The 26,088-nt window shown below is 46.7% G+C and overlaps 1 protein-coding gene across 3 annotated transcripts in view; it reads left to right on the forward strand.

Moving 5' to 3' along the window:
* The first annotated feature begins 1,844 nt into the window (after window positions 1–1,844).
* Window positions 1,845–26,088, forward strand: part of ccdc88c (coiled-coil and HOOK domain protein 88C) — a 40,199-nt gene continuing 15,955 nt past the window's right edge. The window contains exons 1-16 of one of the 3 annotated variants that reach the window (XM_035532956.2): window positions 1,845–2,469; window positions 3,402–3,502; window positions 6,134–6,242; window positions 17,904–17,973; window positions 19,559–19,617; window positions 20,275–20,358; window positions 20,491–20,631; window positions 20,946–21,118; window positions 21,372–21,453; window positions 21,728–21,886; window positions 22,067–22,213; window positions 22,300–22,444; window positions 22,807–22,988; window positions 23,084–23,221; window positions 23,358–24,419; window positions 24,809–24,936. In XM_035532956.2, the coding sequence (XP_035388849.1) occupies window positions 2,410–2,469; window positions 3,402–3,502; window positions 6,134–6,242; window positions 17,904–17,973; window positions 19,559–19,617; window positions 20,275–20,358; window positions 20,491–20,631; window positions 20,946–21,118; window positions 21,372–21,453; window positions 21,728–21,886; window positions 22,067–22,213; window positions 22,300–22,444; window positions 22,807–22,988; window positions 23,084–23,221; window positions 23,358–24,419; window positions 24,809–24,936 (2,840 nt within the window). In that variant the 5' untranslated portion in view covers window positions 1,845–2,409. The remainder of the gene's footprint in view (window positions 2,470–3,401; window positions 3,503–6,133; window positions 6,243–17,903; window positions 17,974–19,558; window positions 19,618–20,274; window positions 20,359–20,490; window positions 20,632–20,945; window positions 21,119–21,371; window positions 21,454–21,727; window positions 21,887–22,066; window positions 22,214–22,299; window positions 22,445–22,806; window positions 22,989–23,083; window positions 23,222–23,357; window positions 24,420–24,808; window positions 24,937–26,088) is intronic. The other 2 variants (XM_035532955.2, XM_081721021.1) reach the window with 2 other exon arrangements.

A 26,088-nucleotide genomic window follows, 5' to 3' on the forward strand; every position in this document is an offset into this window, starting at 1 on the left:
TTTGGTAGTTTTTGGTTGATTTATGTATTTTCCCAACTGTAAGGAGATGCTATATCATTTTTACAATATACTGCAGTTTTAGGTATGTGTATCGGTCACCTTTGTGGTCTTACATTTTCTTTTTCACACTTAAAGCCTCCCTAAATATGTGTTTTCTTTCTAACGAGGTTAATATTGTTCTGATGAGCACACAAGGAGCATATATACTAAATATGGCATGAATGGCATTCCAGTGCCACTTCACCAGAATTACTTCCTTTCTTCGTTAAAATGCGAATGGTGTGTCTACAGACTACATATAGGATGGGTGTGCTTTTCAGACCAAATAAGGTCTGGTCCTAAACTAATCCTAATACTAACTGTTTATGAAAAGTAAAAGACAGACCTAGTTCTATTTATGAACTCAAACCCATGCATTCCATGAGCAGGACTTGAAGCTCTGCCTACGTTTCCATGCAATGTATCAAATACATGCCCACTTTTATTCTGTGTATGGATTCAGACACACCCACTTGTATTCTGTGTATGGACTCCCACCAGTCTGTAGCCTGCAGAGAGGAATTACTGAGTGAAGGTGAATCCTATGGCTATATTCAGATTACCACCCTCACTGTTCCATTCTAATTTTTTGCTCAGATCGGATTTTCCGGTTCATATTCATAATTGCGAGTGATCTGTCTGTAATGTGAGCACGTCTCTCCAGTGAAACGACATTGGTACATTTTTTTCCACTAATCCGATCTGTTTAAGTCGGATTTGATTGTAAATGTATCGTATGAATGTAGCATATGCGCTGCTGAAGATCTCCCCCTGCTGACGACAAGGGGAAGTCCAGAGTTTCTCTCTCCTGATTGGTCCTCCCTGGTGTTGACTGCACTGATATCTTTCCTTACTTATTTTCAAATGTGTGGACCTTGTTAAATAACAGGCTCATTTACACTCCTCTGTTTGCCCTTTAAAATTTTCTCTGCCACAGCTGAGGGTGTGGGTGCTCGCATTTCTCTTTGTCTGGAGGTCTATCCGTGACTCTGGATTCTGATGCTTTTTTAAAAAAACATTATAGTCAGGGATTGACCTGTATTAATTTTCTCAGATCTTTTTACCCCTTTGCCTATAATTTTTGGAATACGCCCAAATAAAATACAAATTTTGTCCCGATGTCACCAGTTCATTACAATTATTCTCAGTAGATTCTCAGTAGGATTTATATCAGAGATGGGAATGAGACATGTACCATGCTGGAAATCAGCTCCTAAACAGTTAACATCACTTGGATTAGTGAAAATACAAATGATCACTAATCACTAATAAATTATAAAATATAAAACAAACAAATAATGAAAAAACAAACTCACACTGAATGAAGGACATCAAGTTCAAGATGCAAGGTACTTAGATCCCAAACAAAACTCCCTCAACTGTAAAAAAAAAAGATTCCACGTCTTATTCCAGGACTTCCGATGATTAACAAAATAAGGCTGCTGACTTATAATAATCATATTTCCCATTTTCATAACATTTGCCCAGTTTTTTATGTACATGTATTCTGGTACCCTGTGATTTTTTGTTGTTGTTGTTTTTCTTGTGCAAACATTTAAGTAAACAGGTAATTAAGACGTTCATCGCTGGCGTGTATTACGTTAGAGATTCAACAGCGGAGGGTGCTATTGCGCTTGGAAGGTTATCGTGCTGAAACGTTGGGAGGTTCAGGGGTCATCGATACAATTTGAGCTGCTAGTTACGTCATTGGTTGTCGTCGTCCGTCCCCCCCCCCCCCCCCGATAGGCGTTGACAGAGCTCTGATTGGCTGTTTGGGGTGTCATTCTGCCGTACCATTCATGCAGTGCACAGGTTGAATGCTCAGCAACGAAATAACGCAGGTCAAGCGTTCGGAGTGGAGATGAACTTTAATCGTTTGCGCTCTCACAGAATACAAGTCTTTCTTTACTGCAGGTCATAGGTTTTTGTATCTTTAGTTCTTAGATTCACACTTTAGCTTGCAACACGCTCAAGTTCGCCTGGATAAACTAGGACTCTGTATGTTTGGCAAGGGTGGGCTGTAAGCCTCTAGTTTACTTTGTCCGGGACGACTCATCGATCTTTCTTCAGTAGGAAATGATGTCGTAAAAGTTTATCAAACATCAAACCGCCCCGCGTTGAAGTGCGCGGAAAGTACCGTATTTTCATGCGCGATGTACACGGTTTGAAGAAAAGATATCTTAAGCGTAAAGTATAACTATGTTTCTTATTTTAACCGTTGGCTTGATTCCGGGTGGCCAGCGCATTGTTCAGCGTTGGGCAGCAGTGTGGAGGGTATAACACCTGGGAATGCTTGGACGGGAACTTTGGACACTAACCTAAGTTTGAAACTCGCCTTTGGAATTGCTTGGTCAAAATCTCCTCCTCGAAATGGATATTACAGTGTCTGAACTCATGTCGAACTTCATGGAGTCCCCGCTGGTGGTTTGGGTAAGTCAAAGCGGATTCTCTAAAATGAGGTGGAATATGAAGCTATGGCACCTGCTGAGCTGTTTCTCACCCCGATCTCTTTAAAAAATGTTTTAGATGATGTAACACTAAGCAGATTCGAGCAGTGTGTTTTGCAGTTAAACGTGGTTTAGGAGTCATATCGCCACTATATTTGTTTCTGTTTTTGACACAGATATATGTGCTATATTTTTGTGTTTGGATGTTGGAGTTCTCGATCTTTTAATAAATGTCGTGTTTGGGTTTATTTAAAGCCTAAGTAGCTATTATAAAGTAACTGATTAAGCCGGATTTTACCTTAACGTTTAGCCTGTGCGATTATAAACATTTACGTGAAATTAAGCGAACCTTTTAAGTTTCAAATTATTTCGCTTAATTATTTAATTATAGACAATTTTCCCCACCTAAAATTGTCATGTTTCTTAACCCCCATAAACACTAAGAGTAGAAACAAAGTTACTGCATTATATGTAAACCATGTATCTACCAGTGCCTAATGGCCAGTCCCTGAGCTGCGGTGGTAGTGCCTTGCCTGGCAGTGGAACTGGTCAAGATGGGCTGGCGAAACCTGCGGATCTTCCCATGACCCCTTTGCCCCGACCCCGCGTCCTGTTTGGCTGGCCACCCTACCGCTAGCTCTCCCAAGCCTTTGTGTTTCAGTGTAATAATTCACTATCTAGGATCCTCACTACGCTTATATCAAGGGCACAGGACCAAATTTGAACGTGGTTCTCTGCCGGTTTGTAAGAGCACACGCGCGCACACACACAAATTATATATGATTTTGAAAACATGGATTAGATGTTTTGATAAATATAGGCTATAGAGCTAGATGTTATGTTTTAGAGCTACTGTAACTAAACTGACACACCTTACTGTTTCTTTAAAAAAAAAAATTTATTTATTTTTTGCAGGTGAAGACTTTAGGGCCGCTGGCCTCTAACTCGGACGACAAGCTTTCTATGTTCATGGAGCTGGTAGATGGGGTTTTCCTCCATAAGATCATGACTCACATGTAAGTGGTTCCAAGATGAGCGTGTATTTTGCACATATTTAGTGGGGCAGGCGGTGTTCTTTTGCAGCTGTCCTGTAATTTTTTCTTTTTGAAACCACATCCTATCCTCTGCTGCTATGAGGCTGTGCACAGACGCCACCAGTACATGCTTCATCACACTCGCGGCTTTAGCTCGTAATGGGCCCTGAAGCCGACTGTTTGTTCACTGCATCTTCACTCTGGCTGGTGCTCCGCTGCTCCTAACAGAGGCAGGTTGGTACCTCTGTAGAAGAAGAGGTACTGAGAGACCTTCAGCAGACAAGACACACACTGCACACACGTTGGTTTGGCGCTTTGCTCCTACCTGAAAATGAACTGTTAAAGTTTCAGTTTCCACTGCTGTAACCTCAGAGGCAGCATGCATGCATGCATGCATAGCCGGGGACACAGGTGCATTTTGTCTCAGATGGGTTCCTTTTATGACTTGTGCCCTGTAAGTTGGCCATAGCATTGCCTTGGACGATGCCTGGCTTTCCCATGCTCTTAATGTGGCCTTGTAGGTCAGTTACAGGTTGGCAGGTAATCGTATACAGTGGGATTTTGTCTGTAAATTTATTTGGCAGCCATCTTATCTTTGAAATCTAAAATGGCCCTTTTTGCGCTCAGATTGTCCATACCCAGTACTGCAAGTATTCAAAAAAAAATGTTTTGTAAAGGCACAATTCCTTGACTTGCATCGTATATAGTGACAGATATAAGAACCTCTAGCCATCAACCCATTAAAAGACATTGTTTCAAGCTATTGCTATTTGCTTTGGTTGTATATGGGGACATCTAACCATGTCAGATTCTAATATACATTTCCTTATAGAGATATTGTTTGAGGAACTTTCTTCATATATCCGTTAAATACGGTTGATCTTAGCCATGCGGCTGAATTCTGATGTAGTAGTCAATCGACTTTCACTTTCTCGCATTCGTTTTTCTGACTCCCATTTGCTCGCTGTGTCTGTGTGGCTTTGTATACTGACCAGATGTGCTAACTGAAGTGCCCCTGAGTAACGCTGACGACCCCCCATTGCTGTGTCCTTTAACCCACTTTCTCTCGTGCTGCCCGGTCTGTTTCTTTATTAATGAGCAAGCTTACCCATAGCCATTACTCAAAGAAAGTCTTTTTGTGTGTGGTGGGGGTGGTGAGTGAGGAGAGGAGGAGACAGCCTTCCGGGGTGAGCTGTGCGACTAGCGTATGCTTGAGCTCTGCTCAAAGTGCACGTCTTCTGTCTCCTCATCTTCAAGATGGCATGTCAAACAATAGCAGTCCTACAATGTCTCTGCTATTCTTGTGCTTTTTATTACTCTGACAAGCCTGTACAAATACTGCATAAAGTGTTTTCTCACCATTAACAAAAAAAAAGCCCTGTGATTTATTGCGGATTATTTATTTTTGAAACCTATTGTTGTTTTTAAATAATTTGAAATGTAGTTTAGGTTCAGCAAGGTTTTGGTCTAAAGTAATTTGGCTCATTTTTAGTTTTCAGAGATATTTCTGTGTGTTTGCGTTTGCGGGACCGGGACAGTTGTAGAGCTGTACTGTTACTGTCACTGCACACTGTCTCTTGCGCTCTATGAATAATTAAGTGCGTCTTTTGAGCAAGAATTGAGTGAGGGTATCATTGGTGTGTTCCTCATTACAACTTCTGTAATGTTCTCATGTCCAATACATCTGTTTACGACATCTGTCTTTGTGCATTAGTTTGGTGTGGTTTATGATTTTATCCAGTTTTCTTATTTCAGATCTTGACCATTAGTTTTATAAATTCTGATTTTAGCATTCCAAGATGAGTACAATTATGTGAATGTTTCTCTTACCAGGATGCCAATATTTCCACATAATATCATGCAATAAAACAAACCAAACAAACTGATACCTAGTTAGTCTCTCATACTAAAACATCCCATCGGAGAGATGCCCCCCATGTGCACCCTGTCCGTTCTCCACATAGCTCACCAAACAAACCCTTGTTTTTCCCAACCCCTCTGTCACTTTCAGTATCTAAAGGCTCTGGGCCGAATCACATGGCCGTTGTACTGACGTAAGGACTAGACAGAAACTATTCCAAGCGACCATGATGTTGAGAAACGGTTCCCTGCTCTTTACTAGGGTCCTTTCACATGAGCCAGGCTGGCAGAATTTGCATGCCGAGCTCACAAAGCAAATGTAAATGAGCAGAGGACAAATGAGGGTGTTGTGGGCACTCCGGTGATGCGTGTGCCCAGGGCGCTTTGACCAAGTCCAGCCTCTCAGTCTGCACCCTCGGTGGCTACGGACAGTCGCTTTTGTTATTAATTGTCTAATTATTTAGATGATGTAACTTTAAAAATTGAAGTCTATGTTCTCACCCAGTAGTGGTATATAAGAAGCACAACTTTCAACAAAAATGTTCGTGTGTGTCTGTGTGCGTGCTTAAGGCAATGTAATACACAGCCCTAGAGCTTTGCATCCTCTTGCATAGTTAAAATGTCTGTATAGTTATTTTCTTGATAGTGGTGGATGGATCCTTCTCTTGAAACAAAATCTTTTTGTTACGAAATCTCAGGGATGTTTTATAGTACGTTAGTATTGTGCTTTAATTGGTTAACTCTTTCCAACAGAGACCCCAGTCCTATGAACCATCGGCTGAACAAGCAGGTTAACAATGACGTCAGCCTGAGAATTCAGAACCTCAGCACTGTTATTCGGCACATCAAAAGCTACTACCAGGTAACGTCTCTACAGCACTTCCTGTTGCAACAGCCTATCACTCCCTGGTCACGTATTATAGCATACTGTGATGATATATTTTCCAAAGCATACTTATGTGAGTACTTGGTTGTGTTGGCTGTCGTGTGGCAGCTGGTGTCCTCAGACAGATAAACGACAGGCTCTGACAGTGGTCTGAGCTTGTGAAAGTTTTATTAGATTGGAAATGACCTTAATGATAGTAATTGGAGTAAAAAAGAAACGTGTGTGTGCAGAAAGGGCATTATTATGCTATGTTTAGATCATATGCAGTGGTTTCATCATGCAGTGTAATGTATGTTTTTAGAGCAAGCATTTTAGGAAGCGAGTGGAATTTTGTTGTTGATATGGGTTAATTTTATATTCCAGCAGACTTTTAGTTGGTTCCAGGCTTTTTTAGTTGTTGTTTTTTTAAGAGCAAAGCCTGTTTTTAACTTGGGACAGTCAAGACCAGGCCTTTTGGGCATTTCATGTTTTGTAATAGTTCCAAACTATTGGCCTTCATAATGCGTTACAGAACAGTGTGCATCTGTGTGTATGCTTATGCCAACTTACTCGCCTTGTCGTAAATACAGCCTGAAGCAAACGCTCCAGCAAGTCTTAACAGACCTCCCCTCTGTGCCAGTGCCCTAAGGCTACTGCTCACTCATTCAACAAGAACCGCTTTTTGTCATTTCTGTCCTTTATGCTGAATTCGGAATACTTGATACATCGACACTGTGGTTCTGAAGTCCGACATATGCCAGTGGTCTTCTCTTGTCACAGGGCGAGATCTGGTCTGTCTAAAGACCATGTGACGTGTCCACTGCGACCCTTGAGAGACGGGTGAGCAGGAGTCTCGGAAAAACAACGGCTGGGGGTGTTGCGCGGGGTCAGCGCCCTCCTGATCTCAAACAGATGTGATGTCTCAGCTGATGTTAATCACACTCCATGCATGCACTTTCGGAGTGGGGGGATAGGTGTAATTTAATGAATAAGGTCTCATTAAGTGATGTCTTGAGGATATCCCAGACATTGTTCGCCGGAAACCTTTGCCTCTTGTAGCACATTAGCGCCCTCGCTTTAGATTAGGGTCGTCTGCTTTTATTTCTCCTGTCATTCAGACCTGACGCGTTCTCTCTTTCACTGACCCTGTACAGAAAGGCTGTAGCTATCTAATAATTTCTAAACCAAACCTTTCTCATCACTGCACTATTGGACCGAAGCTCCTACCAACATTTGCCACTACTGAATGTCTGTATTGTATAACAAAAGTGCATCAGATGGCGTAATCTGTGTTAGTACCATTTGCTTATTTATTTATTTATTTTTTATCAAATCATCTGAAAAAAAACAATTAGTTTGCATTCTACTTCTTCTGTGTCGCTAGATCAACCTTGAAAGGGTACCAGGTTGATCTGGATCTGTGCCACATTCCTGTGACAGAGGCTCAGATCACTAACACATTACTGTGTTTAGCAAGTCATGATGACTATTAAATACTATTTCTCACTGCTTTTCTTCTTTATTTTTCATTTGTAATACTTTTAAGAATGAAGCCATTTGGATGCATACAGTGTGAGATGTAAGCACCTGCGCTCTTTAATGTTTAAGCAATTATGTGGTGCACTTTTTTTGGCTCTACTGCTGATGACTTTAATTTTGGCGCTTAACTGCACCCTGGCTACCTTTTTTAAATTTTTTTTATCATGGCAGTGACATGGCTCTGACGCGTGTATAGCCTATGCAGTCTGTCTTCCCAGCCAGACACTGACGTGCTACCGGGGCTTACCTTTGGCCCATGCACACCCATCACACATGGCCGTTAATTACTGCACTAGGCCCAGGAGGCCTGGGAGATAAGGGCTGCATGAAGGCTGCTCTCGATGTGTTTGTAGCCAGTCAGACAAATGTGAGCAGGCATAATGGCACTAGAGGATCCTAATTTGGAGCATAAACAGGAAGGCAGTTAGTTACTGATCAGAGAGCTAACTTGCACAATACTGATTCAGATATTTATACATTTAGTTCAGATTTCAATAAATCAGAAGGCGTGTGTGTGTGGGGGGGGGGGGGGGTGTCTGAGTAAGTGAGAGAGTGATTCACACCGGAAATGTATCTGATAAAGTAAACAGTAGTCTTCACCAATCATTAAAAAAAAAAAAAAAAAAATTAATATTACTCTATAACTATTTCATGCTTACACTCGTATGTCTTAAAGCTCTAGTTAAATCTGAATGAAACATTTCAGTCTTCTTAACACAACCTTTGTCTATAGCAGATGTCTGAGTATTGTTGAAGGAGAAAGGTTAATGTCTTTGGTTGAATGTGTACTGTATTTGGTTATGGGTGTGATGCCATCCAGAATTAACACCAACTTTCGAACCTAAAGCAGAAATGATCCATTTTGGCCTGGATTTAGTACAATTGAGGGTTTAATCCATACCACATAGCTCTGGCCCAGATTTATTGAGGATTTGTGGGTATGCAGCACCCCAAATATGCATGGCCCATACACCGTTCTGCTGTGCTGAAGGTTGGAGGCCGGTTCGCCTCAATCCTACTCGTAGAGAGCGCATCATCTGCCTGTCTGATTTCTCCCCCTTAATCCCAACACCTCCCCCCACAAACATTAGATTAGCTCCCAAATGACTCCTTGCTCAACCACCAGAAAACCTCCCCTGAGAGAGAGGAGAGGTGCAATCAGCAGGGACAATGGACCTTGGGTGGGGGAGGGGTGCCATGTTGGATCCTCCCTGCCTATTGTTGGGAGTGTGTGTGTGTGTGCGTACGTACTTACTCTCCAGACTTTGCAGGGCTTTACTGGGGACTTTCCTATAGGTCAGGGTGTAATAAAGCAGATGTGACCACAGTATGAACGGCAACACGTTCAAGCACCCAGCAGTGGCCTGTTTAACCAGCACTCGGTTATGTTTTGACTGAAAGTGACCAGTGGGGTTGAAGTGTATGTTTGGTATATCATGTTACTTGAGCTATTTATTTCAAGAAAAATTTGGCTAAACTGCTTTGACATCCTAATAGTCGCCGGGAAGGGGGGATATTTCTTGGGGAAACTGCTGGACTTTTAACTAAAAAGTTGGTACGTGCATGTAGCACATAGAAGGGTAAGGTGAGGGAGGGGTTATGGGACTGGAGAGTGACTGACTAAATCTGGCGGAGGTTAGTGAGAACTGTGAAATTTATTACAGCATTTTTAGCATAAGCAGCAATTGCCTTCTATTGGCTGAAAAAAGAACATTTTGCTGAGTTCTGAGTTGCCTGTTGCAAACCTTAAAGGACTACTCTAGCGTTTTCTCTCGCTTTGGCGCTTTATTCCGCATATACGGCGACTGAGCAATTACCATGAACACTCACTCAAAAACACAATCAAAACACGCATCGAACTGAAACCTGCCGGCGATTTATGATCTGGACGTTAATCTCATTCTTGCTCATAATGCAGGTGTGGTAGATGGAGATGAGGTTGGGAACCACTGGTGGACCAGTAAGGCGGGAGGCCTGGCGCGTGTCCTGCTGCTTTCTTCCTCTCTGCTACGTTTCCTCATTTCTTTTCTCTCCTCTTCTCCCTGCTGTCTCAACCCGTTTAATCCTTCTCGCTCCGGATGTCTCAGCTCCGTCTCAAAGGTTCGCGCGGTCGCTCGCCTTTGTCTCCCGCTTTCGTTATTTCAGGAAGGCACGGGAGGGTGTTCACCTTTTGGTGCAGGTCGCTGGAGAGCCTGACGTGCTCCCCCCCCAGCCTGTTAAAGCGTCACGTTTCTTTATCGCCCCTAGCACGCCTCATGAGTCCTGAGTCCTCCCTTTCCCGTAGCTCCCAGAACCAGGCGCGGAGGCTCGCGGCTTGCAGAGCATGCACGAGCATGGAACTGCTTTACCTGCGCTGACACGACTGCTGGCCCAGCCTCAAATGTCAGCTCGGCGCCGATGGAGCTGTTTGGTGAACGTGCATGCGCTTGAACACAAAGGGGAACGAAGCGAGTGTAGGGTGGTTCTCGTCAGGCTTTATGCACACGCATCCTGTAACCTGCAACCATTCCACCAGCATGACACAAGACCTCCTCTCTCTTTATGTAACCTAATACATTCTGGCTAGGCCGTCTTTTTAACCTGCGGACCCAAGCGTGGCGTGTTTGTTGGATAGATTATGTGCGGTGATGATAGATGAGCATAGATGAATGGTGACTGCAGTTGTTAACTCATATGAGCATCATCCATCACTCAGTGTTACCAATGTCCTCTGAAGTTAAAATATACTCAGGCTTTATGTCAGACTTGGAGTCCTTTCATATCTTAATATAACAGGATGGAGCTTTTAGATCAGAGAGATTTTAGATCAGAATTCTTATTGATGTGCCTAATAAAACAGCGCACAACGAAAGTCATCGTAGAAAGTGCAGAACGGACTAATTTATGTATGTTGACAGTTTGCTACTACATTTCTTGGAGGCAGAACTGGGTCAGCGCTGAGCGTGTATTGTTTTAGAGGGAGAGTGGCATTTCTATGGCCTGAATTGTAACGCCGATGCCAGTAACTGTGTCTGTCAGATTACTGAAGCCAAAGGTTCCTGCACCTTAACTGCAATGAGGAACAGTTTAGTGTGGTTTCATTCCATCTTTTAATGGGCATCTATTTCTTCTGAAGAGAGCTTGTGCAGACTCCTGGCCAAAGATCGACCACACTTTGAAAAGTAAATGATTGAAGTAATGTGTTAGAAATAATGGGTTAACACCCCCCCCCCCCCCATGTCTAGAGAGGCTCTAGGCAAGTAGCCTCTGTTTCTGCCTGTTTGGAGAAGCCCCACACACACTGTGGTAATGGTATTTACGTCAGCATGAGCACAGTTGGGAGCAGGCACCGTCCATTGCTCACTCAGACTCGTCTCATAGCCTCATTCTGGGGGGTGGCTTCCGTTCCACTGCGTTGCTTCGTGGGTCAGAGGGGTAGAGAAGAGGTGTCAGCTCTCTGAGTCAACAGAGGGCGGCAGAGGGGGTTGCTGAACATTCTGGAATCTCTCTCGCTCTCTCACGCGCTCTCTTTCTGTCTCCTTTTTCTTCGATTGTTCACTGCATCAATGGACAGTGAATGTTGAATCTTTCCACCCACTGAAAATGAGCACTCACTTTCAGGAGGTTTGTGGTGTTGAGATTTCTTTGCTTCTACGTGCGTGCGAGCGAGCGTACGTGCTTTTTCCTCTAGAACACCTCCTCCATGTCTCCAGCACTCCCAGACCTGTCCATTTGTCTGATAAGAAGGCCCATGCTAAGTTTTATGCTGTTTTAAAACCGCATTTTTTCACAACTCTCAAAACCCTAGCCAGCTTTAGCTTTTAAAAAGATTTACTGCCGTTCCTGTCTGGATGTGGCAGTGTCACGTGGCTGTAGTCGCTCCTGACGGATTTCTTTGCGCATCCGAGTGTTTGCTCCAGTGACCACGTTACTCCTGCCTATAGCGGACTTCATCTTTTGCTTGCTTAGTTAACCATGTAACTAGGAGAAGACTTCGATTCTGCTCACACTTCCATCACGTACACGACCCCGAAGGGGATAAACGGCTCCGGCTTCCGTGAGGAAATCGTAGAATCCGTGGGAGACCACTGGCAACAGATGTTTAGTAAGCTTTGGTTGGCTGTAGCTGCCAAAAGGGAAGCGCACTACAACAGTCTTCAAAGCAGTGGTGCTCAGACACGGGCTGAGGAAAGCATGCAAATGACCACTGCATGACCAAGCACCTGAGCCTGCCAACACTATACCAATAAGACCATACCACCTTCTGGGGTTCTGTGCAGCATGTGATGTACTCCCGGCCAGTCTAGCTATCCTGGTCATTACAGGGGAGGATGGATGCCTAAGCCTCCAGACTTTACCATGCTAGTCTCAACCCACTTTTTACAATAGACCCCAGTAACTAAGTCAGTACAGGTGTTTAGAATCATAGTTGGGTGAAATACTTTGAAAAGCTATTGAATAAATACAGAATACTCTGTCCTAAATGTATTCAGTAAGTAATTGCATAAAACAAGTTTTGTATTGAGTACATTTGGAATACTTTTGAAAAGTGTAAAACTTCTGTGCAGTTTCATAATTAGTTAATATTTCTAAAGTCACTCAGTTCATCGGTTACAGATGTTTATATGTAATTATTCTGGGTGGTAGCGCTGTTAACATTTTCTCTTTTCTGGATATTTTGAACGGATCGTATTGATTGGACAAGAGTTATCTGATTCATCAAAGGTATCTTTAAATAAAGTGGCAGCCAATTGAGTGTAAGAGGGCCCTGGAAACACAGCATTTAATTCATCTTCTCTTTTCACCGAAATATTCAAGGCAATCAAGCTGTTAACCAAATAATCAAGCTGGCAAAAATAAATAGCCATTTAGTAGTGCTGAATAACTAACTATTTTTTGTTTGAAAGTGCTCTGCCACTTTTAACTTAAGCTACTAGCCTACTAGCTAAGAGAATAAAGCTAGAAACTTCTACTGCATTAGAAGCGGAGTAACATGCCTCAAAAAGTCCTGATATTTCTTTAAACAGGCACATACACCTTCTTTTACTAAAGTGCAACAAGCAATGATTTGATTGATTGATTGATTTTATTTATTTTTGTGAGCTTTACTGAAAGGACAAACATTAAAATGTGTGAAATAATATTTCACAGACTGAGGTATTGATGCTTAATTTTGTATCCTGAGCACACATGTTCGTTACTTTTATTTTGTTACAACCGGCCCTTTTTGTGACACACATCACTTGCAGTACCTGCAGTTACTTTTTAAAAAACAAATGTTTTAACTACACTAAACAAACAAATACGGCTCAAGCACCACACTGGAAGGTGTGTTTGTATATAAAGTACTGTGTAGACTAGTGTCAACACTGTCAGTAGTAACCCTTGGCCCCACTCCATGCTGTCTGAAGTGGCGCAGTCTCCGATCGGAACACAACGCGACATATACGTATCAGGCTTTAACTCTGGCCTGGCTGTCTCCGGGTCCACCCTCTTTGCCACTCACCCTGTTTTGACGTTCCTTACCTGTTGTTCTATAATAATAACTTCAAATTCCAAAGGAAGCCATTGAAGATGACCAAGTGCACTCTGAGCGGCTCAGAAACTTCTTATTGCCGGAGTTTTGTGGAAGGAGGAGGTAAGGAGGTTTGGCCTCTCTTTCTTAGGCCCTCTGAGTCTTGTGTGGAGTTCGGAAGCCCCAGACGGAGCTGATCCCAGAAAGCAGCCTACGAGATGGCTGCCCAAAGCGTGCGTGCTCTGCTGCTGGCCAGAGGATATTGTGTGCTGCTGCTGCTGACGTAGCTGCTGTCTCGCTGAGCCATGGAGGAGGGCAGCGGCCCCCTGGAGGAGCAGTCCTGTCCGGTCCTCCTCTGGGATTCCCCCTCTCTCGCGCTCCTTTCAGGTCTGAGGAGGTGCACTCTCCTTTGTCCCCACAGGAAGGGGGAAAAGCCCGTCTTCGTCTGCTGTTGGCATTGTGTACCTTGGCCTGATTACATCGAAGAACTGTGCCAGCACTGAAAAATGGCAAATGCCTCTCACGCAAAAACTTGTACATTTCAAGTCGGACGTCTCAGTTTGTCTCTTGCCGCTGAAATGTGGTATGTGGTGATGGTCAGACCCTCATAAGGCCAGCGTTCCTGTTTGACCCCGCTACCCTAAAGCTAGCGGGAGAGTGGATGGACAGAAGGGTTGAACTCCCACTTCAAAATATCCGAGAGGTTTCGCAGATAGACAGATGGCCCTGCTCGGATCGCGGCTGGTCTTTGTGGAGTCACAGGAAATTGCTTCATCGGTGTTACTATTACTTTTCCGACAACCTCATGAAAATCGTACAATAGCAAATCGCATGGGTTAGCCCTGTTCCTCTGGCCCAACCGCCATGCGTTTATAGCTCTGAGGAGATATGGCATGGATCCTGACTCCCTCTATTCCATTTTCCTGAAAGAGAGGCAAAAAAGAAGTGAAAAATGTGGGAATTGCTGTTGGGAGTGTCATGGCCCCTTGCTGGACAGGTAAAGGAAGGCAGCCAAGCACAGCGTTCCAGCCGCTATCTCATTAATCTCATCTGTCATGCTATTGTGTCCCGTGTTGAGGTGTTTCCCTGCTTGGCAGATAATGTCAGTGGCACTTTTAATGTGTTTTCATAGAGAGATAGTGGGAGTGCTTCTTAGGCTCCACTTATACCTCACTTGCATTGGGAAATGGACCTTTTGCTCATTAATGCGTGCGTGCATGCCTACAGGTATGCATGTTGTGCTGGCCAACTTCTAGATTTGCAGTTTAAGGTTGCATTCTCACGGTCAGTGTATGCTGAGATAAGGCGTGCCATCTGGCTGTGCGCTAATATTTAATTTACAGAAGCTCTTTGTTCTGTTGGGATAGATGGGGGGTGGGGGGGGGTGGTCTTGATACATGCAGGTTGTTCTGCTTCTGGTGTCGCTATGGCTATCGCACTGGCCATGGAAGCCACGGAGGTGACATCTGACCAGATAACTTGATGCCAGGTAACACAAAAGCCTCCCACTCTGGTTCAGGGCCAAAAATGAGCCTGCCTGCTATTGGTAGCACTTAAAAGTCTCAGGTAGCAGGAAAGTGCTGAGAGCAGTGATATTAGTATAATATTGGTGATATTAGCCAGCGCTATGGCTGTCGACACGTGTGCTACTGTCCTTTCTCTCTGGACTGGCATATGTGGGAACCCAACTGTGTGCCCTCAGACTCCAGGCGATGCCACTGGCTCGTGTGCTGTCTCAGAGAGTGTGTGGTCACCTAAGAAACCGTCTCAGACCAGTGGCCCCGAGCCTGAGACTGACAGGATTACACCTGGTTTAAAAGCAGTGAATGTAATTATTTCTATGAACATGACTAAGAAGGCACATAAGACAATGGTGTTTTGTTTTTTTTGTTGTTTTTGTTTGTTTGTTTGTTTTCTGGCTCCTGCTCCAGGTACCGTTAGCGTAACGTAGACCAACGCGCACACCCTGCTGGAAATATGAAGCATTCTACTTTACAAACTGACACAGCACTGAGTATCTCTGCACTAAACACTAATATCTGCCCCACAACAGTGTGTTTTTGAAAGGAGGTGCAGAAGTCCTTTTGTGACGACGAGGGAACTGTAGTCAGCTGTATTTAGATGTGCCTGCAGCTGCCAACGGCACACTGCACAGCTGCAACGTGAACCTGAGCACCCTGCACCTCTGCAGTGGAGAGCCGGAGGGGGAGGGGAGAGAAAATAAGGCACCGTGGCCTGGGCCTCAGTCGCATAGCCCCTGTTGTAATCAGAGAGAGTGGATGTCCCAGCTGCACAAAGCTCTCGAGTGGGACTCGTTCCTCTGGTGGGCAGAGCGAGCTGTCAGCTGGGGTCTTCAGGGAGTTGAGGGCATGCTAGAGGATGGCTACGGTCTGGCCCAGCAGCCCAGCGGACATGGATGCTCCCGTGACTGGGCCTTCACCAACATTTTCCTGTTTATAAGAGTGGTCTGTAAACTTGCTGTTGAGTACTCGCATTGATGATGTTTATTTTGGCTTCGTTACGTTAACGGATCTCTCTTTTTTTGTCTGCTTGAAAGTAGTCCCGCAGGCCAGTTAGTTCTGAAGCATAACTTCCTAGACTTAAAGATGCAGATGTCCGGCAATCAGTCAGTTACACTGACCAGTGAAAATCTGATTGTGCGTTCCCTTCCGTTCCAGCTAAGAACAGAATAATGTAAAATATGTAAACATGAGAAAAAGGAGCAGGAAATTAAGCGTCTTTAAGAAAATAGAAGAATAAATAAATAGAAAAATAGAATATATAACATACATATGAGAAGATTAGTATTATATGCATGCAAGGTAGGATGTACTGTGCAAAATCTGTGTTCTTGATGATGTGTGCTTTTCTGAAGACCCTGGTGTGGTAAGTGGTGCAGCGCTCGTGATGGTTCTGACAGTCTTCTCCACCCTCTGGAGAGCCTTGCCGTCTTGTGCACGGTAGTTTCCAAACCAGGCTGTGATGCCACTGGTGACTCTGCTCTCCATTGTGCCCATGCACTTTTATGACATTTAGCTGACGCTTTTATCCAAAGCGACTTACAATCATGACTGAGTACAGTCTGAGCAATTGAGGGTTAAGGGGCCCAACAGTGGGTCTTAAACTGCCAAACCTCTGATTACTAGTTGAGTACTTTAACCACTGAGCTACCACTGCCCCCTGTACAAGTTGCTGAGGATTTTAGCTGGCATGCCAAACGTCTTCGCTCTTCTCAGGAAGTACAAGCGTTGCCGTGACTTCTTTACCAGGTGATAAGTGTTGTGTGAGCAGGTGAGACCCTCGCTGATGTGAATGCTAAACAATTTAAAGGTGGTCACCCTCTCCTCCTCACCTGTGTGTAGAGGTGTGTTGCATCTTCCTCCCCCTTGGAAGAAGAGGAAGATTCTCATAAGCTATGTTTGTTGTTGAGTTGCCGTGGTTGTGAGACGGTCCTGATATTGGGTGAAGCTGTCAAGCTACTTCAGGAAGAGTATTTAGGAAGAGTATTTAGGAAGAGTATTTAGGAAGAGTATTTAGGAAGAGTATTTAGGAAGAGTATTTAGGAAGAGTATTTAGGTCACCTAGCTCACTCTTTTCAGCACCTTGATCCAGGTCACCTGTGCCCGAGTGGGCTCAGGTAGCACAGTCCTAGCTGCTGGTGTTGTTTACTTGGTGTCCAGAATCCATTATCCTCAGTTTGCAAACTGCAGTGTTTCAGTGTTGTGCATGAATTATGTGTAATCTGACAATCATTTATTTTTAGGTTACAATGAGCGCTGATTTCTAAGCGACTTTTTGTGGTTTGGAAAACACCACTTAGTCAACACCTCCTGGCACTATGTCCTGCATGGTCCCGGACCCTCATGCTGTATATGATATTGTGATTTTGTTCAAGATAGGGGCTACTATACCTGCCCCAATCTCTCTGTGTACATTGGAATGGGGGGTTAGGTGATATGAGCCTGTTGGGTCTTGACTATTGTGTACAATACGGGCTCAGCTTGGTTGCCACGGAGGCCATTGTCCCTGAGGTCAGGTTCGCTGGTACACACACGCGCGCGCAAACGCAGACAAAGAGCTACCGCATTCTTCTCTCTGGAGCACAGTGCTGGTATTTTACAACACCGGGCACAAGTTGTACGTGTATACGTGCATATTCTAGGCACTTATTATTGCAGGCTCGGGTGTGCTACGACCACAGCCTAGCCCATCCTGTTTTCCACCACCTCAGGCCGGAGCTGGGCTTCTCAGGGGGGCCCTCGTGAAGAGCGCTCCACCCCAGGCCGTTTCCAGCAGGGTTTCCCGTCTCTCTGTATTTCCGGATTTTTTTTCCCTTCAAGCCGTTGTGCGGACTCTGCTCCGAGACCTCAGCCCATGTTTGTGAGCCCAGGTTAGCTGCCGCCTCTCCTGTGGGCAGCACAGACCAACCCAGCCCAACCCTGATGCGCTCACTGTTCATCCCAAAAGCCCTCTGCTTGTACTCGCTGCCTCTACCTGTGCAGGGCGATGATGATGATTATGATGCTGTCTACCGGCTCAAACGGCACCCTTATTCCTTGCTCGAAGCTCTATATCTTCTCTGAGTAGTATGTTGTCGAAGAATGACCCTTTCTCTCTCCACACAGGAAAATCTCCAGCATCTCATTCTGATGAATTTACCTAATGTGCTGGCCATCGCCAAGGATCCGTTGTCAGGTAGTGAACTCCTATCTCTCCATCCCTTTCAGGTCTCTGCTCCTGTTTAAAACAATCTGGTTCTTGTCTGTGAATCTTTCCTGCAAGATCCCAAAAGTGTGTTGAGATCCCTGTTCCAAGGTCACATGCCTCCTTCCTCCCTGGTGAATAAGTTCTCACTCTGCAGGCTGGGCTTTGGGTGGGTGGACCTTTGCCACCTCTCTGGGAACGGGACCACGTGGTTCAGGCCTGTAATTGCTGGAGGAAGCAGGAAAGCCAGCTGAGGCCCGGCCCAGCACGAGTGCTGACTGGGCATCCTGCCGCTAACAGGCTGCGGGTCCAACAGGACACAGCCCAGACAGCGACAGGGAGGGTCTGCTGAGTTTATCACCAGCTGTTGACAGCCACAAGAGAGCAAGCTTGGATTCCAGTATTTCATAACAGTCATTTCTTGCCTTATAGCTTGTTCTGCAAATGGGGACTCAATATTGGTCATTATCGCTGGCAAAATGTTTGCCTGATCACCTTTCCTTAATCTTTTTTTTAATTAATTAGACAAATAGCCTGCCATCCTAGCCAGGTCGTGCTCATGCGCTGGCCGTCTGGCACAGGCCAGATTTGCATGTAGCTTTCTGCAGGGGATCAAAATAAACTGTCATCGCACGCGCCGCTGCACTTCAGGTCGTTTCCTGAAATTTGTTATCAGCAAGACCTGAGGTCTGACTGTGGCGAATTTGTTTTGCGCAGCGTAGTGTAATTCATTTCCTACGGTGGAAGTGTGTTTACGTCAATAAGGAAATGTGCGCTGGCTTTGTGTACGCAGAGGGGTTGCACATGCTTGCGTGTTCAAATGAACCCGGAGTCCCGTTCACGTGTTCCTGATGGTCGCAGGCAGTTCCAGTGGGCGAGAATGGCGAGAACACTTCGCCTTAGTTGCAGAGAGCTGCTGCTTCCCTTGCCGTGAATGGGGTACACTGCTCGGCAGGGCAGGGCACGGAGCCTCCATGACAACACCTCACTGCGCTCCTGACAGCTCTCCCAAGAGTGTTGGTCCCAGACTCCTGGGCAGAAAAACACACACGCACACCTTTTTTTTTTTGGATAGTTTGTTCTTATATGGACTAAATTACACTAAAGGGCTTTGTTGTGAAGCTTGGGTATCATCTCTTCTTTTTGTAGAACAGGTTTCTAATACTTATTCAGTGTGCACTCCTGTGGGACTCCTGTGGGTTAGAATATTGACTCAGGTGGGAGGAGGAGCGGCTCATGGCAAACTGGCAACCGTCGTTTGTGGTTCACAGGGATGTTTGGACCCGCATGCTCTGACCTGCTAATAACGGGTCAGGACACACCAGCAGGCCTGGCTCAGAGTCGGGGCCTGCGGGGATGTTATTGGTCTACTTTTCGCAGCAAATGAAAACCTATTAAATGTAGACAATAAGTGTAATATTTGTCATTTTGGGATTGTCATTAAATTATTATTTTTATTAAGATGATTTATTCTATTTGAGACATTAGACATCTTTTGTGTTAACGTCACAAAAGATGTTGTGGTGTTATGGCTTGTGCTGTGTATTGTCATGAGTTGCTGACCTTTGACCTGCAGGGAAGAGCATGGAGGAGATGAAGAAGCTGCTGCTGCTGCTACTGGGCTGTGCTGTCCAGGTAAGCCACGCCCATGGCCACGCCCATACCAGGAGGCGGCCATCGGCTCGCCTGTCGGAACATGCCTGTTCTTTCCCCTTCCCACACTAACACATGTGCGCGAGCTCTCACACACACACCCCCACACCCACCCCTATTAGCCTAAATAACTTCAGAGGCCACCTGCTTGCCGGGGAGCTATGGCCTCATGTCTCGTTGGAAGCTCCGTTTCTCGTTTCTCCTTTTGTGCGCCTGCTCTGGCGGTGCAGGTTTTTCCTGTTCTGCAGACTGAGCGTAAGCAGCATGCCCAGGTGGAGGCCGCGGCGCATGCTCCTGCCGCTCTGCCTTCTCTACGTGGTCTGTGCTGCCATTAATCTCCACCTGCAGCCTACTGAGGGAATTTGCTGTGTCTTTGTGTTACGAAGACCAAAGTGTCTGCCTTTGTCTTTCATTTCCCGTAAAGATCATAATCACCAAATCTCGATTTGAAACGTCTGGCTAATTCCTGTCTGAAATATGGAGGCCTGTCTGAGCCTTAGCAACGTATGAAGGCAAGCATGCCTGCTGCCTACTCACCCTGATTTCTTTATCTCTCTCTCTCTCCCTCTTTCTCCCTCCCTCTCCCTCCCTTTCTCTCTTTTTCTCTTTCTCTCTCTCTCTCTGTCACTCTCTCTCTAGTGTGACCGCAAAGAGGAGATCATTGAGAAGATTAAGCTACTAGACATTGAAACACAGGCAGCCATAGTCTCCCATATCCAGGAGGTGAGTGTAGTCACTGGATCCACTCCAATGTTCCTTAAAAGGAAATATCAGAGGCACGAGTGTTGGGTATCACTGTCAGAGACCGTGAGTGTATCCCTCCCTCTCTCTCGCTCTCGCTCTCTCTCCTCACAGGTAACTGACAGCCAAGAGAATGTTCTGGACCTCCAGTGGCTGGAGGAGGGGAAGATGTGTGTCGAGGAGCTCGACTCTCTCTCCCGCACCATGGCCTTTCATCTCCGCAAGCTCATCGATGAGCGGGACGAATGTTCGGAGGCAAGAGACTACACTTCCTTCCTTCCTTCCTTCCAGGACGCTGCACTCCTTTGCCTAGAGCAGTGTTTTTGAATCCAGTCCTCAGGTGCCTAAGACGCTCCACATCTTTGCTCTATGCCGGGTCTCGGTACATCCGCACCCAGCTAAATGGAATGCTGCGTAGCTGGTACAACGGTGCTGGGAGGCCGCAAAGCCATGGAGCGTTCTCGGGTACTCACGGACTGGATCGGGGGCCCGACGCCCTGAAGGCAGTAGTGGTTGTTAAACTCTGCCATCTGACTGAATGTGATCTGTTCTACACTCTGCCTTGCTAGCTGGTCTTGGAGCTGACACAGGAAAAAGACTACCTGCAGTCCCAGCAGTCCCTCGCCCCAGTGGGCTTTTCTAGCCCCGAGAGACCCTTGCAGCTCTCTAAAGATGACCGCCAGCACCTGGCCGTGGAGCTGGCTGACACCAAGGGCAAGCTGCGGCGCTCCCGGCAAGAGCTGTGAGTAGCAAGCCTGCTGTACGTCGCCCTAGCAACGTAAAAGGCTGAGTCGCTTTGTTCCAGTTAATTTTGTCCTTATGTGCATCTTAAGCAGTAGGAGTACAAGAATCCGTGCAAACAGTTTACAAGACAAACCTGGCATCGCGTCTTCGAGTAGCTAGCGGCGAAGAAGTCGTAGACGTCCCCGTGACCGCGCTAGGCGCTGGCTGATGTGTTTTAAGTGTACCAGATGCACATCGTCTCTCGCACACAGAGAGGAGAAGACGGAGCAGCTGATGGACACCAAGAACGAGTTGGACCGGCTGGACGCGGAGATGCAGAAGCAGAAGCAGGAGGTGCTGGTCCCTGTCATGTCTCCCGCCGCGTACCTCGGCGCGACTGCAGATTAAATATTAATGTGCATCACTCCTATAGATTCACTAAAGATGTTCACAGAACATCAAATGTTCAATTTCCACTGATCATTCAGAATATTTCACTGTTAGTCTTTTTGTTTGCCGTTCGAGCTTGGCAAATTTCGAGAATTGCCTGTTCTGTTGCGTGTGGCTCAGCGGTTGAGCATAGCTGCACGATGCCGCTCGCCTGAGACGAGTATCCGTTGCTGTGCAGAACCTGCAGCTGCTGTCGGAGGCGCGGTCGGTGCGAGCGTACCGCGACGAGGTGGATGCCCTGAGGGAGCGTGCGGGGAGAGTGGACAGGCTGGAAACGGAGCTCGCCCGCTTCAAAGAGAGGCTGCACGACGTCCACTTCTACAAGGCTCGCGTGGAGGTAACAGCCTGGAAACCCCCCCCCCCCCCCCCCCAAGCCCTGGAGAGCCCCTGCCGTCTGTGCGGGGACGGCCTCGGACGTTACTCCTTGAGCGTGCACAGCATGGGCATTTTCACTCGGCTGTCTGATCGCTTGTATATTTGCTTCTCCGCCAAATGCTGCGATCTTTCCCATCTGCAGGAGCTGAGAGAGGACAATGTGACCCTGCTGGAGACTAAAACCTTGCTGGAGGAGCAGCTGAGCACAGCTAGGGGGCGCTGTGACAAACTGCATGAGCTAGAGAAGGAGAACTTGCACTTACGTTCCAAACTGCACGACATGGAAATTGTGAGTAGGATGGTACGTGCGGAGACAGGCGGGCACTATGGGAAACTTCCTGTTCACGTGTCCCGCTTTGCGTGTGCGTGTCTCAGGACAGGGACAGTGATAAGAAGCGTCTGGAGGAGCTGCTCGAGGAGAACATGCTTCTGGAGATCTCTCAGAAGCAGAGCATGAACGAGTCTGCTCACCTGGGTTGGGAACTGGAACAGCTGACCAAGAACAATGAGGTCAACGAGGGTCAGTCTGACACCACACACACACACACACACACACACACACACACACACACACACACACACACACACACACTCCAGAGCTCACACCATCTTGTTTCTTGGTGATAAGAATTAAGGAGTGTGAAGGACCAGCAAACGTACTAACCCTCCTCTTTTTGTACACGGTCCAGCTTGATCCTGTAACATCTCAGCCAAGCGCATTTTTAGCATTTAGACTCTCTCTCAAATTTTGAGTGTTTGAAAGCTGTAAAGCACTGGCGATCTCTGCTGGCTCTCTAGCACTGTACAGGATGCTACGAGCTCACGATGGGGCTGCATTGGGAAGGCGACGTTTCCAGGCCGCTTGTCTTTCTCCCCCCACAGCATGCAAGTCGTTCGTTTTCGAGCTGAACGAGACGGCGTCCAGCCGCCTGCTGAAGCTGGAGAAGGAAAACCAGAGCCTACAGAGTACCATCCAGGAGCTCCGGGAGGCCTCGCGCAGCCTGGAGGAGGGCCACGTCCACGCCGTGGAGCTGGAAAGGGAGAATCGGACACTCAAGAAGAAGGTTTGCCTCCTGTTCCTATCTGACGTTTCCCCCTGGCGCCTGAAGGTTCTTGGCCCTGGAGATGACATGAGGATAAGAGAGTTGTTTTTTTATAGGTCGAGGGGCTGCAGACCCAGATGGACCAGGAGAAGCAGATCACACATGACTTGGAGAACCAAGGAGAGGAGCTGAAGCTGCAGAAGCAGAAGCTGGAGAAGGAACTGGAGAGCCTGCAGGCGGACAGAGACAAGCAGGTGAGGACCTGGAAATGATGCGTCCAGAGTTGAACGCTGGTTTTATGTATGTGCTGTGCAGTAAAGACTGGTAACAGTGCAGTTCTGTGTACAGCTACTGAGTGTGTGTGTGTATGTGTGTGTGTGTGTGTGGCAGATCTCGGAGCTGCAACAGGAGAAGCAGCACCTGAGCCAGACAGTCAGCTCCCTGCGCATGCGCGCACAGGCCGACAGCGAGGCACGCGTGCGTGACATGGAGGCGGAGAACCGCGTGCTCCACCAGACCATCTCGGAGACGGGCGTGCGCCTGGCGCGGCTGGAGGCTGACAAGCGTCAGGCAGCCAAGGAGCTGGATGGGGCGCGGGAGCGGGCTGAGGGCGCCGCGGAGCTGGAGCGGGAGGTTGCGCGGCTGGAACGCGGGCGCGAGCAGCTGCAGCGTGAGCTGGCGGCGCTGGCCATTGCGGGAGAGCGAGCCGAGGAGCTGGCACGCGAGAATGCCACGCTGGAGCAGGACAACCGCCGGCTGCGCAAGCAGGCCGACGCGGCGCAGGGGATCTCGGCGCGGCTGGCCACGCTCGAGGCCGACCGCCGGCAGCTGGAGGAGCAGAACCTGGAGCAGCGCCGCGCCCTGGAGGTGGCCCGGCCGGCTGCCGCCCGCCTGGCGCAACTGCAGCATGAACACAGCGAGCTGGAGGGTGAGCACGCCGAGTTGCGAGCTGCCACCGAGGAGCTGCGCGCCCACACCAAACGGCTGGAGCTCGGCCAGGCGGCTCTGGAACGGGAGAAGGAGCACCTGCGGAGCAGCCTGGACGCCAGCGGCGCCGAGGCCCAGGGGGCCCGGGCCGAGCTGCGTGAGGCAGAGACCCGGGCCGAGGTGTTCCGGCGGGAGGCCGAGGAGCTCAGGCGGGCGGCCGAGCGCGTCGACGAGGCCGAGAGGGCCCGGCTGAGTGCTGAGCAGGAACTGGCCCAGGCCGAAAAGGAGAGGAGGCAGCTGGAGAAGGAGGCACGCAGGCTGAGGCAGCAGATGGAGGCGAAGGAGGCGGCCCTGGAGGAGAGCTCGGTGAAGGTGGCCAGCATGGAGAAGGAGAGCACCGCCACCGGCAGGGAACTGGCACGCCTCCGCGAGGCCTCCACTCGTGTCAAGGAGCAGGAGAAGGAGAACAAGGAGCTGCAGAAACAAGCCACCATCGACAAGAGGACCCTGGCCACGCTCCGAGAGGTACTGCACGCACACACACACACACGTGCTCTGATTAGTCTAAGATCATGTAAACATCACGGCCAAGTGGGTGTAGTATGTCTAAACTGTCAGTTACATAATCTTTAATTTACATGATCTTTATTTTACATGTGTGTACATATTTGTTTTTATGTAGGGAAACTTGTATACAGGTAGATTTATACTCATGAAGGTGGTATTTTTTACTTAAAGTAAAGTGTGTGGGCTATAATGGACTCATTTTGCTGAATTTGTGTAATCAGTGCAGTTTCTTAGCAGACCAACTCTTAGACTGTGTGTGCATCCGTGCAAACTTAGGAGAAATCTGCACGCTTTGTATTAACGTTGCTGCTGGCGCCGGCCCGTGTCTCACTCTGGCCTGTCCTCAGGAGCTGGTCAATGAGAAGCTGCGTGTCCAGCAGCAGCACAATGAGCTGGAGATGCTCAGCGCCGAGCTGGAGAAGATCGGCCTGAGCCGTGAAAAGCTCCTGCAGGAGGAGCACAGCACAGAGGACAGGTGAGGGGGCAGCACCCGCGCCTCGGCCACGCATGGCTCCACCATACTACCCCACGCGGGACGCGCTTCACACGTGAAACTTGTTGGTGGTGGTGGGTGGGTGGGTGTGGGTGGGTGTGTGTGTGTGTATTTTTTATATTTTTATATATATATATATATATATATATATATATATATATATATATATATATATATATTTATATATATATATATATTTATATATATATATATATATTTATATATATATATATATTTATATATATATATATATATATGTAAATATATATATATATATATATATATATATATATATATTTATATATATATATATATATATATATATTTATATATATATATATATATATGTAAATATATGTAAATATATATATATATATATATATATATATATATATATATATATATATATATATATATATATATATATATATATATAAAAATATAACCTTTCCTGTTTGTTTCATGTTTCCTTCCTGTTTCCTCGACGGGTTTGGGGCATTGGCAGGTTTCTCGCCAGTCTCCACTCACTCTGCCTTGACCATGCGTGCTCATGCTTTCCACCTCTTCATTCTCGTTTCTTAGCAGATGCGGTGACACGGCTCATAGTGACCAGAGCCTTTACTCTGGCTGGAGAAGCGGCTTTGTGCGGTACGCACAGTGAAGCCCAAGGCCCGACACCACAGGCCATTCAGTGTAGTTTGTAATTAGGCCAGGCTAACACACTCTGCTCTTTGATTAATAATTTCTGGAATGTTCTCTGAAGAGCAGTTTTTTTGGGGGATGTTTAGGTTTATTTATGCTCTTCTCTCTCTCTCTCTCTCTCTCTCTCTCTCTCTCTCTCTCTCTCTCTCTCTCTCTCTCTCTCTCTCTCTCTCTCTCTCTCTCTCTCTCTCTCTCTCTCTCTCTCTCTCTCTCTCTCTCTCTCTCTCTCTCTCTCTCTCTCTCTCACACACACACACACACACACACACACATTCTTTCAATATAAAGTCAGGAGTGTAAGACTAGGTCTTGCAGTGTTAACTGTATTGTTGGAAAGTGCGATCAGAGAGGATTAACAAGTCTGGACGGGAACAGTGGCATTCCACAACAGCCATTAGATCGCAAGGACGTGCAAGCAGCCACTTATCACTT

Source organism: Electrophorus electricus, chromosome 10 (assembly GCF_041902795.1).
Source record: "Electrophorus electricus isolate QZ-2024a chromosome 10, ASM4190279v1, whole genome shotgun sequence".
Classification (NCBI taxonomy): domain Eukaryota; kingdom Metazoa; phylum Chordata; class Actinopteri; order Gymnotiformes; family Gymnotidae; genus Electrophorus; species Electrophorus electricus.